Below are 14,175 nucleotides of genomic sequence, written 5' to 3'. Positions count from 1 at the left end.
CAGATATTCCAAGTATGTGGTTTAGTGAGTTTTTAGTTAGTTTTTTTTTTTTTTTTTTTTAAGGAAAAAAGTTCAGTTCAAAGTTTATTGTCATCATAAATAGCATTTAGGCCTAAGCATGCCTTGTGCGTAAGTGTCCATTCAACTTCAAGAATAAATAAAAAAGAAAAAATAAATAAATAAATGGAGAGAATGAATAGATGGAGAGAAGGAGGAAGAGGGTAAAAACAAACAAACAAACAAACAAAAAACACTATGTGCCATCATATGGGGATTTCCAAGGACGGTTCAGCATCCTAATGACTAGCAGATAGAAACTGCTGAGTGGACAAACACAAACCTTTACTTTTGTGAAAACACCAACTTGCCTATTACTCCAAAACAAGTGAAAGTTGCAAAGTCAGATGTTAATAAAGTTAAAGTACAGAAGTAATTTTAAAAACAGGCACACTTAAGTAGGCTATTTTTTCCTTTTTAATATTTATATATTTGCATTGAGCGCCTCAAACAGGCTAAGTGTGGAGTTATACTTGCTGTTAGACCAAGCATGCGCCCGCATGCGACCTGTGTCCTGTGTACAGATTCACTGCAGCATCGCCCTGGAGGTCTTCGCTATAGGGAGACTATATAGCCTAATATCAGATGTGGATGTGGCCATGTGCCATTGTTTACTCTCATGATTGCCCCCAGCTTTGATGTCGATAATGCATCTTGCAGTCACTTTTTTGCCATGGCCCCCTACTTTCTTGTATTGCATCTCGCGGACGTGTCATGTTCGCTTGCGACGACGTGCACGATCGACGCACCAAACGACCGCAAAATACATGATGCGTACACGAAAGCGTTGTCTGCAGCAAGTGTAACTCCACACTAATTGACCAACTGGAAAAAAACACCATGCCAATCTCTAGCTGTGGTGAAGGGTATGTGATGATGTGGGGCTATTTTAATTCCAAAGGGAATTAAAATGCGGCCAAGGGAACTTTATCAGGATGCATAATATCCTGGATCCAAATAGTAAATACATTTTTTTTTAAAATCCTCTTACTCCTATGGGAATTTTAACATAGGGGTCAAATACTTATGCTCCCATAGCACTCCTCCTCTCACCCACCACCACAATGGAGTCCAGATAGCAGCCAATGACAGAGCCAACACTCCAAACCAGATTATTTAGCCTCTTTCTGTCCCTCTCAGCTACCATTTCCTCAACAGGCCACTGCGTATATAATTGCAGATGCTACTTTACCCTGAAAAGGTCCTTATGTGACCTGCACACACCAAAGGACTTCAGTTTTCTAAGCAGATGGAGGCGACTTTGGCCCTTTTTGTCCAGTCCAGTCTGCTGTTAACGTGAACACCCAGGCATTAGCCTTTACTAAGCAGTTCTGTTGCTGCTCCCTGAATGCTCAATGTGTAAATGATGGTGCCTTGCTGTGAAAGTCAATTGCCATCTCTTTAGTCTTACTGGCACTCATCCAAACAGTTTCCTCCACACCAATTAACAACATTGGCAATGACCTTCTTTCAGATCATTCCCCTTTCTTACAGAGCCAACATTGGCTGTGCCATCGGAGACAGTTGTCTGCAAGTCAAATGTGTACAGGGCGAAGAGAGAGTCTACTGTACCTTGTGGGGCCCCTGTGCTGCAGACTAACACATCCAACTCAGTCTCACATACTGCGGCCTAGGTTTCAATAAATAATTGAATAAGCAAAGATTTACCAAATTTCTAAAACAGTAACCTGAATATTGGATAGAGCCAAAACTCTTGCTGTAAATTGCAGTCAGATGTAATCTATAGAATCTGCACCCTATTTCACTTATATCATGCTAATTCCAATTTCTAGTAGAACACATGCCACATCAAAAGGAATCTTGTTCGTGGGTTTCATCAGGTCCCTTTCTACAGGTGTATTAATCAAGCACCAGTCTACAGTACATTGATAATCAAAGTGCTTGATTTCACACCTGTGGTAAGGGACCTGATGAAACCCATGAATATACATTCAAAAGGATGAAGATGTGTTTTAGATGTTACATGTAAAGAGGTTGTTGTATTCTTAAAATAATTAAGATATTAAAATATTTAATTAATAATTAAATAAATAAAAATCAGCCTTAGGCTACCAGTAGCCTAAAACTGCATTATGGTATTGTGAATAAGGACTTGTGTTATGTGTCCCTTGAGTTTCATTCAAGAAAAGTTATTGGAATTTAAGCATAATCTGAATAATGCAAGACCAGTTCTTAGTGACTATTCATTTTTTTATTTCCAGGGGAAACACCATTAGATAAAGTGTTATAATTGATTGCACAAGCAATGAATCGCCTTTATCTGTGAAGTAGGCTACATGAATATGACACATCTGACTCACAGAGTAGCCTGCTTTTCCATAGCCATATTAATTTCTAAAAGAGCTTTAATGTGATACCAGACATGATATGCTAGTTGTTAAACTATTTTGTAGATTTGATTTGGTCAATGATTTGTATTGTTTGTGCAAACACGCACACGCACACGCACACGCACACGCACACGCACACGCACACGCACACGCACACACACACACACACACACACACAAACACATCTCAGCCAGAGTGCTTTATAATGAGTCTTAAGTGCTTGATGAATATGTGTTCAATTAGCCTTTTCGGTAAATGTTTTTCTTTTTCCGCAGTACAGCGGAAGTCTGCTGTGACATGTTAAACAAGACAGAATTCATACTGTGAGATATGGCCTATAAACGCTAACTGCATGACAGTAGCTGTAGACTACTGATTCCTGATCATAATGCACCTTCATGAAATGCTGCTTAATATAATGCTTGTAATGTGTGGGCCGTTGGGCCCTGACAGAACTGATTATGGGCTCATATGGCAAGCTCAGCGAGATCTTCTCATGGCCTGGCTCTATAGACTTCTAACGTCCAGGATCTGTAGGCCCCATAACGAGTAAGAACACGAAGAAGGATGGGATTCAATGGATGTCATTCTTACATTTCAAGTGTTGTTGAACAAGCACTTCCATTAAGTGCTCTCTTTTTACAGTTACGGTGGCTCATCAACATTTCTAGAGTGTCCCCTCTACTACCGCTCTATCAATCATATGCAAAGTACAAAGTACTAAACAGCATAATGCTAAATGTCCGTTTTTACCAAAAAGAATGCAAGGATGCAAATTGTGATTTGGTTCTTCAATTATTCTCCCTTACAGCAACAAATGAGACAAATGATTGTGATCAGTGGACACAAAACAGAAGGATGCATGGAAAGTAAGCAGATGAAATGAGAAATGAAATGATACAATTGTGGAAAGCGAATGTCAACACTGGCAGCAAGGAAATGTCAACACAGAGAACAGAATTGCTGGGCAGCACTTGACTTCCAAGGAGGCCTGGATTTTCATAACACGGGCAGGTGGCAGTGTAAGCTCTTTTAATAGTGCCTTTAGTACAGAGCATATAAACATTTGGGAAAAAATCATATAACATTTATAAACATTTCTGAAAGGTCAAGTAATCAGTATACAAGATATTTTTTGAAGAGGATCTGTTGACCTACAGTGAGAATTCTTACAAATTTGTTGAATGCGATGTATGAGAAAAGATATTTGACAATGAAGCTTCTTCTGGTAACAAAGGCCTTTCCATAGTGGCTGTATAAAAAGATAGAATGATTATTTTTCTGCTCTGATAAGTCTACTTATAACTATTTACTACAATTGCCTTATCCAGTCACGCAACACCTGGACAAAATCAGCAGTTGTCGTATCATGTAACTGCATAAAGAAATGGCGAGCATTGCCAAGTACTGTAGCCTGCTCCACGAACAAAGTACTACAGAGCAAAAACATGTCACCAAAACATGTCAAGAGGCATACTGGGAGGGTAGGGGAATCAGACGTAAGAAATGGGAGGAGGGCAATATGAGAGAGAGAGAGAGAGAGAGAGAGAGAGAGAGAGAGAGAGAGAGAGAGAGAGAGGAGGACAGTGAATGGGGAGGCACCTAATAACAGTAAGCTTTAGAAACAAACCTCAGTCCCTGTGGAACTGAACTGAATTCTTAGTCAGTGTGGGGCCAGCATTTAGAGATAGAACTGGACAGAAGTCAGGAGAAATTGCTGGAATACCAGAGAAACGCAGCAGCCAGGATTTGTACGATTTTGAAGCTGTTGCTCAGCTCCTGAAACATGAACAAGAACGTCACGACAGAAGAAGTCCCAGAGGTAAGTCAAGATAATGTCACATAGCTAAACATTTCATTCATTGTGTTGAGTATTCAGCATATAATCATAATGTCTGAGATGTTGCATATCAGTAAAGCATTTGTATTATATATAATGTGGACGTGCATGTCTAGTCCTATGAATGTGTAGGAGAAATCATTCGATCATCAACGATCATTATCTTGATAGAAAGGTTTCAGTGATTTTTTTCTCTCTAGATAGATAGATAGGTAGATAGATAGATAGATAGAAAGATAGATTGATAGATGCACAGAGAGGGAGAACTTGTTTTTTTGTCTCCATTCATTGTCATCTGTTTTGAGGTTGAGGATCGAAGGCAAACGTAATCAATATGCTTCCAATAGAATGCAATAGTAGACCAGAGTCTGTGATATGCCGACTGTCTGTCCTGCCACATGGACGCACTTCTCATTGTCTTATACAATCAAAACTCTGCTGCTAGGATCCTGATGAGAGTGCCAAATACAAAAACATCAAAATCATTATCTTCTCACCCAGCTGGCTTTCATACACCACGCCATTTTTTATTCAAATTTCTGTCTTTTTCTGTTTTAATGCCATTTGCTTTTTAATTTATTATTATCATTGCACTGTGTGGTAATTCCCTGTGAATGTCATGAGCAATACAGATAAAATATATTATTATTATTATTATTATTATTATTATTATTATTTGAGGTGCCAAATTACATTTTCTTTGGTGCTGCACAACCTTCAATTAATTTCCATAAATGTAATAACCTAATTAGGCTATTGTTTTAATCAGGTTTCAAAGAACATTTCTGCATGGTCTTCACTAGTAACAGTGCCACTTTACGATGCCTTACTGTCACTTTCAGGAGGTTGCTGAATCCATCACCCAGATGCTGCAGTTCAATTGTTCTTCCTCCCACTTCCTCCACCATAACTCAGCCTGGTGTGTGGATGCAGATGGCCAGCACTGTGACTGGAACATCAGTGCTGAAGACCTACCAGACCTGTGTCTAAGCCACAACGACTACCTGGAGAAGTACATGGGACCACGCCGCTCTCCGGTCTTCTTGCCAGTGTGTGTCGTCTACCTGGTCATCTTTGTGGTGGGCGCCTTGGGCAACTCGCTCACCTGCACGGTCATCGCCCGCCACAAGGTCATGCAGACGCCGACCAACTACTACCTCTTCAGCCTGGCGGTGTCCGATCTGCTGGTGCTGCTGCTGGGCATGCCCCTTGAGCTCTATGAGCTGTGGAATAACTACCCTTTCCTCCTGGGCCTGGGAGGCTGCTACTTCAAGACCTTCCTCTTTGAGACGGTGTGCTTCGCGTCTGTGCTCAACGTGACTGCCCTCAGCGCCGAGCGATATCTGGCAGTGGTGCATCCTCTGAGTGTCAGGCACATTGCCACAAAGGCCCACGCCAAGCGGGTCATCCTCACACTCTGGGGGCTCTCCGTCATGTGTGCGGTGCCCAACACAAGTCTGCACGGCATGAGATACCTTCCCCCCAAGTTTGGCCAGCACTTCCCTGAGTCAGCCATCTGTAGCCTGGTCAAACCTGCCTGGATCTATAAGCTGCTGGTCCAGGTGACTGCGCTCGTGTTCTTCTTGATGCCCATGATCACTATGGGTGTGCTGTACCTGCTGATTGGGCTGCAGCTGCACAGGGAGAAGGTGTTCATACAGCAGGTCACTGAGGTCAGCCTTGAGACAAACCTGGGCTTGGACCGTCAACAGAAAACTCAGCAAAACAGACGCCATCAACAAATTACCAAAATGCTCTGTACGTCTTTTTTTATTATTTAAAGAGTAACTACAGAGTAAAAACAACATATGGGTCTATTTACAGTAGTTAACAGGCTCAAACTTTTGATCGAGCAACATTTTGGAGTTTTGGAATTGGAGGAGTTTTGAGCTATACTTTATATTTTGCATTTTTACTGAATGGGCTTGAAAGCTAAGGGGGCAGCTAGCATGTTAAAAAACGAACACATTTGAAATCACTGATAATGCTCAAAATGTTAGTGTGGTGAGGGTTGCTACAGACAAATCAAAGTATTGTAAACTTGAAAATGTACTTTGAGGTAATAACAAGACCTGTATTTGTGGGAAGAACATTTCCTTCCTGGTCCAACCAGTGGGCACGTTCAATCTTACAATGCTGTGCAGATCTGGCTGAATTTATCAATACAAACATGCCTTACGTTCAGCCAAATCTGTGCAGTGCTGCAAGACAGAACTGCCCGCAGATTTGACGGTATACAGGTCTTGTTATAACCTCTCTGTATACTTTCAATACTTCAATTTGTCTGTAAAGACCCTCTTCGTGCGGCCTCAGAAGTGTAGTGTGGTTATATTTGAGCTCATTATATAAGCCCATTCAGGGATAATGCAAAAACTTGCTCAAATCCCAACGGATTTTACGTAATATTGCTCTCAATCAAAAGTTTAAACTTGTCAACAATCTTAATAGATCCTCGGTTGTTTCAACTCAGGAGTTACAGTTTAAAGGAATTCAAATGTGCTGCATTGTACTAACCTGTGTTCAGACAAGATTCTACTACTTACTACTAGAGTAATGTGGACATGGCCATAGCCTACTAAAATAACTTTGTCTGAATATATACATAAACATATCTGTTTTGTCCTCTTTCTGTCAAATGTTACAAACTGAAATGAGATTGGAAAAATTGTTTAACCTTAATGTTCTCCCAGGAAAGACAAAAGTGTGATTTAACTAATCTTCTGTGCCACAGGTGTGTTGGTGGTGGTGTTTGCCATATTCTGGGCCCCTTTCCACATTGATCGTGTACTGTGGAGTTACATGGAGTCTGACAGCTGGACCAAGGAGAGGTACATGATCTTTGAATGGGTCCATGTTCTTTCTGGGGTTTTCTTCTACCTGAGCTCAGCCGTGAACCCCGTCCTCTACAACCTCTTGTCCACGCGCTTCAGAGAGATGTTCAAGGAAGTGATGTGTCAGTCCCTCCATCGCCGATACTCTGTCACCTCCCGGAGCACAACCTATTAGAAAGGTGTCTGTTTTGGCCTGCCGTCATAACAGAGATTATCCACTTCATCATCACTTCTAATAGACAGCTTTTCACAATCTCAATCATTTTAAATCAGCTCATAAAATCTTGGTCTATGATGCATTACTATATGAGCACATACAGTATAATTTAGAATGAAAACCTGACACAAAATGCTTACTTTACTATACAAATGAGCTATTAGCATGTATTTGTGTTTAGTGCACTGTAATACTTAATATGTTTTGGTGGTGTATATTTGGCAAAAATAAATGCATGTTTAGTTGTATTAATTACTAATGGTGAATATACCGTAAATGTCATGTTTAAATGAATAGACAATTACAATGAATCATGTCCATATTGCTGTAATTCTACAACAGGAAAGCTTTGCTGTTTTGACTCACATTTGAGGAAATAAAACTGGTTGGGAATGTTAAATACAAGATAATAAAATATCTTTTTTACTTTATGTAGCCTATGTGAAAGGGGCAGTTGTAAATCAAATGCTAGATGTGCAAAATGTTGGTTTCATGCTTTATATATATATATATATATATATAAATTTGTGCATTAATCACACAAATTAAAATACAGGGCCCGCCCACCATTTGTTGGCACCCCTGGTAATGTTGACTAAATGGCAACTGATCTTGGCCTTAAAATCAAAACAATATAAAACTGGGTATACAAATAAATAGACTCACCTGAAAATGCCCATATAATCAATTAAAACAATAATTAAGAAGTTTAAAAATAAAACTGGTTCTATATGACAATCTTTCCTGGACCCATTTCATCTTGCCCTAACCAACAGTGAGTAGGATGGTAAGAAGCAAAACATTTAATAAGCACTGTTGGAAAATTACCAAAAAAAAAATCCTGGGTTTATCAAGTCTCCAAAGACAAAGAACTTCAGATATGACCTACATGCTAACAGATTATTTCAAAGGCATGCCAAGAAAACTCTTTTTGTTATTTATGCAAATGTGACCGATAGGTCCACTCAGACACGACCACCCCATCCCTGACCACTTGGCTTCCCAGTCTACCTCTGGGTTTCTATAAATGTGAAAATTGTGCGCAATGCTCCAATTGACCAATGCAAAATACTTCTCACATCCCCAATCTGGCAAGAAATACCCCATCTCTTCATTTATTAACTGCAGCAGTAGCCTACACACAGTGCAGCCCTTCTAAAGTGTCCCTGTGGACTGGCTTAACGTCAACTTAAACAAAGTTGCTGATCATAAGACACAGCAATTCGTACCCATTTAACATATGCCATGGTTAGGCATTACAAGCAGGCCAATCGTGGCTCCCCTGCATCACTAAAGTTTTGGGAAATCGAGAAAATCACACCCTCACACGGGGGTGGTGATATTATTATTTTTAAAAAACCTCCCTACTATGTAGAATAGCATTTTGGATACATATCACTTTAGAACCTCTAAAATGAAGTATTAGATTTAACTTGCTTTCTCTAATGTAAAAATATAGTATTTAAGATGAACATACCTTTCTTCTCATTGTATTGTGAACATGCAAGGTCGACCACATGCATTTCCCTGAGGGGATATCAAAAGTTTACCTTGACCTTGACATTGAAGCCTTTATGCTTGTCTACAAACATGTTTTTAATCACCTTTGACCTGTTTGGCCGTTTGCCCTTTAATTACTGACGTAATGAGTGTAGCACCTTGGTTGATATGGGTGTATCTTCAGGTATGCCAATGCCCCGTTTACGCACAATCACACCTGATGATTCTTATCAAGGGCTTCATTGCCCATTCTCTTCAAGGACTCTAACATTTCAAAGGAAGGTTACATCACCGGCACTCTTTTTACCCTACACTGTCTTGTCCTGCCCTGGTTGCGCCGGATTGTTGTGGTTTTGCAAAAGAGCAGACAACTCTGTTCTACTGGTATAAATCCAGTGTTTACATGTGGTCAGTCACATAACTCTACTCACTTCCCTTGATCACTTCTTGCAAAGTCCTTGTACTCAAGCTAGCATCTATCTCTTTTCTTTTTCCACCCTACCAACAGACAGTACCCGGTGACCTGAACAACATGGCTCTATTGAAAATGAGCAGAGCTCCCCCTTGGTGGGTGTCAGCCTGTGTTATCGCAAGCAGAAGAGAACCATATGTTTCCTTTTATCTCGGCGGTAGACGGCAAATCAATTTCCCAAAATGTTGTCGTGTTCCTTTAAGCAATGTGTGTTTTGTCATTGGAAAATCTGCCTTAAAATATGAACTAGATGTACTTTTAAGCATTTAAAGCATTATGGTACAAAACATGACTGTAGCTCAGACCTGCTCATTCCCTCGAAAAGAAATACATCAAGTTATCAATTTGTCTCCATCCCCTGCAACTCATTCTATGTGTTTGCTTTTGCGTCTCTCTCTCTCTCTCTCTCTCTCTCTTTTTCTCTCTGTGTGTGACATGTGTGTCAACATGAATAAATAAACTACTTAATATCCTAAACCTACGCCTCAGTTTGGGGCTACATGCACACCAAGTTGCAATTTTTTTTTGACAACTCCTAATTATCTTATGTAGATTAATGACTTGTTTTTTTCCCTCATGGCGAGGTAACAGTGTAGGATTGACTTCTGTTTATCTAATACAACATGGACAGCGGTGTAAATGAATGTATTGTTTATGTTCTGTGTCTGTGAGAGAGAAATCTGTATGACGACCCACATCTGCAATGTCATGCCTTGGAGACGGTACTGTTTATAGCATTGTGCACAAACATAGCCAGCTAGACTGAGCTCGAAAGAGTGGGCACAGTGATGTAGTTAAACAAAGAGAATAATTTATGCCCCTTCCTAAACATCAACACGGCCATGAGCACATAATGGGACGGAGATGGGAAGAGGCGTTGTTTAATTATTGCTTCACTGAATAAGCTCATGTCACAAGATCTGCCATTAGACCATCCTGCTAGATTCACACAACAGCCTAAATGTATCAGTCTTTTAATTCCTTTTTACCAGAAATGCAATTTCACATATGGGAGTGGGCTGTAGTGTCGCATCAGATCCTTAAGATCAAGCACCTTCAATGCATACAGACAAGCTACCGTTTCCTCCCTTTGTGGAAATATGCTCCCAGTACATACCAAACACAAAAGTAACATTATAAGATGAAAATAGGATTTCCAATAGGGAGACCATGCAGACCCAGTCACTATGGTTATTGGCTGTCTATAATGGGGTCTAATTTAAGTCATTGTGGTTGTTTTTGTCCTCTTGTTTAAATGTGCATTGGTAATAGTGACAAAGGGTGAGTACTATTGTTCCTTGTAGTACTACTGTATGCTGTCCAAGTTGGGCAAAGGGGGATTCTGTGAAGTAGTTTCCTCATTCTAAAGTATGGTTCAGACCAAAGATTTCCGACGAGACGAGACGAGCCACGACGTTCTCAACTGCGAGTGTTAACTCCAAGAGAGGAACTATCGAGCCCTGTGGTTAGGCATTTTGACTATGAAAGGAAATATATATGTGCACACACAGTTTGGGACTACTTCAAGAATCTATGCTGTTCACTGGGTGTTTGGTAGTACTTTTTAAACCCTTTTAAACTTTGCCCTTTTATGCTTCTGTACAGTACGATTACTTTATGTGTTACATGTTTTTTTTAATTCTTTACTTTTTGAACTGTCCTTCGACCATTGCCCTTCTGCTTTTAGCTATTAGGCTACTTCTTGTAAAGCACATTAAATGAACTCTATGTAGATAAAATGCGCTATATAAATAAACTTGACTTGACAATGATGGTGGTGAAAATGTTCTGTTTCAGCAATGTAAACATTTACGAACACATACTGTGTAGAGTGTTTTGTAAGACTGTTTATACCCTCTCTTTGTAGAGTTACAAACTTCTTCTTATGAAGATGTTGCTGTTGTGAAAACTAAGGATTAAGGACCAAATATTTGTGTTATTGTCAGGACCAGATCAAAAGTACTGCTTCAATTGGGCCCAGTAGAGTTGAGGCCATGGAAGAGCAGTGACAAACAGGACACGTCCCACTGGTATGCCTGTGTTGAATTTATTTTATATAGCTGCTCGTTGCTGAGGACAGTTTACTGAATGCAAAAGATAAGTTTAGTAAAGATACCGTAGTAGAAACAGTGGAAACTATTGTGAGGCTTCAAGTAAGGCATCTTCCACTTACTGTGGATGTCAGTGCACCCTGCTCGCACAGTGGTGAACAGAAGATGCCAGATAGTTTGGGCCTGCATCGCTTGCTTTTCTAACACTATGAAGTAAGTGGACCGGTTCAGTAGAAGGACTGAATTCTCCAGAGGTCCAGAATCACTGTATGGTTAATATGGCAAAATGTGATACTTAAGCATTCCCTTTCAAAAACTTCCCACAAAAGGTTTTTAGGTTGACTCCCAACGGTACAGGATTCTGTGCCTTGTGCCTGCTTGCATTCTGAATACTAATGTGAATACGTATCACACTTTTCAAAGGTTAAAGGGTTCAACTGAAACTGCTAGCAGAAACAAAAATGTTCCATGTCCATCTCAGGTAAACTGCTATAACAAACACCTAGAGTCCAGAAATATCTGACCACTTGAACAAAGTCCTTTAAAGGACAAAAAATGTTGATACCATCAATGATGACATAATTTTGGTTTACATAAAGTCCTGAGAGTGAAAGTGACAACGCTGACACTGAACATAATGACGCTGGTCCACAGTGTAATGACGACATTCTCAAAGGAAACACAGGACAGGACATTCCAGAACTTCTGTGTAAACGCAAGTTACAGACTTGAAAAATAAAGTAATTGCAAAATATAACAAAGAGAATTGTACTCTTCTTTCATCCTCTTTGTGGGGAGTCCTAATTACAAATTCTATTACACGAAACATAATCATATGAAAGACTTAACTAATTGGAACAATGCATAAACCTCAAAGCTCTTCCATGGTGTACATATCAGAACTCCTGGTGGGAACAGACCACTTTGAAAGCAAATTGCCTTCAGGCAAGCAATTAGTTTCTATAAACAAGGAAAAGAAATAAGAAAAACAAGAAAGTTATACTTATCTCAGGGATGAAAATACAGAAATATAACTTTGTTTTGCAATGTGATGTTCTTCAGTACTAAACTCGTATACAGTTCTATTGAATGCTGCATTTCCAACTCTAAAATTACTGTGGATCATCAAAAAATGAATGAAATTCAGTCTCCCAGCGGAGACACATTTTGGAACTTGGATCTCACTGACTGTAACCTATGACCCCTTTTGTGTTTCTGTCCTTATTTCTACATTTATACATGTTCTAGCAGATACTACATACTGTATGTCAATTATATTACAAGGGTCATTTTCCCAAAAGCAGTGCCACCACCTCATCTTCCTGAACCTCAGTGCAGCCGACACCATTTCTCACCAGCTACAATGCCAAGCCAACACTGAAGTCCAGGCTGTGTACATCAGTGGCTCGTATCATACCTCACTGATAGGACAGTTTGTCCAGATGAGGAACTGGACGTCTGAGAGCTCAGCTATCACCATAGGGTCCCCTGCACAATATGGAGGTCCTATGATTAAGTCACATCCCGTATTGACTTGAACATCTCCATCCAGTCTAGAAGCTCAAATAAGATACTCTACTGGCTCCAATTAGTCAGAGACGTTGCAGGGAGCATCATCACAAGCTCCAAATCCACTAGCCAAAAACGTATACTCATTTGGCTTCACTGGTTGCATGTTGCTTAAATCCAAATCCTGCTCCTCACATTTGAGGTTTTATACAATCATGTTCCACATACCTCACTGAAGTCTGGTGACTATGCCTGCTCATTCCCTGAAGTCCTCCTCAGCAGGTCAACTCAGAATACCAGACATGGACCTACCACAGCTGAAAGAGCATCTTTAACCTTGCCCTGAAGCTTTAGGAACCCCTTCCCACATTGTGAATCCTCTGCAAACTTCAAATGTCTCTCTTTATAGCATACTCACTACATGGTTACTTAAGGCATAGTTGTAAATATGATATCACTGTTATTTTAATGTGTTATTGTGTGTTTATATTTGTGGAGCTACATTGTGAAGTGCCTTTTGTATTACTTTTACAATGGAACACATCTGCTGCTTACTTCTGAGGCCAGATGCATTCAGTCTTTGTATGAAACCACTCTGACGACCAAGTGCAAAATACTCCACAATCCTCCTCTCCCAATCTGGCCTTGAATACATTTGCTAACTGGACACACTAAATAGTCTGGATGTTTAGATGTGTTAACCCTAAAAAACAGACACTTTGGATTTACCACAGCTGTGTGTGGATTTAAGAAATTGTGAGTGAGTCTTGCATGAAAAAAAGGTTTGGTATGGTTCTGATATGTAATGAAATAGGCTATATCACTGTGCAATGCTATATTTCTATCCATATGTAGTGTTGTGATTTGTACTCTCATGGTCTTTCCCAGAAGTGTTGCCAGCAGAGCCCTGTGCTGATGTGAGAATAAAATATTCACCCCCCTTTGCTTTTATCTTGATCAATTTAACCAACCTTCTTTTAATAATAATTTACGAAACTCTCTTTAATGTCAAACTGAAAGTAGATATTCCTACAAAGCAATGTTAATCAATTACGAATATATAATCTATGATAAGTGGTTGTACAAATATTCACCCTCCCTTAAAGTGACTGACATGAATAGCAGTCCAGCCAAATGGAGTCGGTAGTCTCGCAACCCTGTTGACTTTTGTTGGGGCTCCGTCCCTCCATTCTATGTGTTGCCTGTTTCTGTGTCCTGCAGGGTGCACAGAGTGTAGGGGTGGCGCTTAGGGAGTTAATGGGGAAATACCTAAGGGGATGAACACTTTCTACAGGAACTCTATACTTCTATATGTTCTGCATCCTTACTTTAAACCTGTCATTATTT

At 40.0% G+C, this 14,175-nt stretch overlaps 1 protein-coding gene across 1 annotated transcript; it reads left to right on the top strand.

Annotated features, from left to right (window-relative positions):
- The first annotated feature begins 5,069 nt into the window (after positions 1 to 5,069).
- nmur1b (neuromedin U receptor 1b) lies at positions 5,070 to 7,254 on the top strand. Its single transcript, XM_062530843.1, has 2 exons — positions 5,070 to 6,006; positions 6,980 to 7,254. Exons 1-2 carry the CDS (start codon positions 5,070 to 5,072, stop codon positions 7,252 to 7,254), a joined length of 1,212 nt encoding a protein of 403 aa, XP_062386827.1.
- Positions 7,255 to 14,175: the final 6,921 nt, after the last annotated feature.

The sequence above is a fragment of the Sardina pilchardus genome, chromosome 2 (assembly GCF_963854185.1).
Source record: "Sardina pilchardus chromosome 2, fSarPil1.1, whole genome shotgun sequence".
Lineage (NCBI taxonomy): Eukaryota > Metazoa > Chordata > Actinopteri > Clupeiformes > Clupeidae > Sardina > Sardina pilchardus.
Note: the sequence above shows the minus strand (reverse complement) of the source record. Positions and strands in the feature narration are given on the sequence as shown.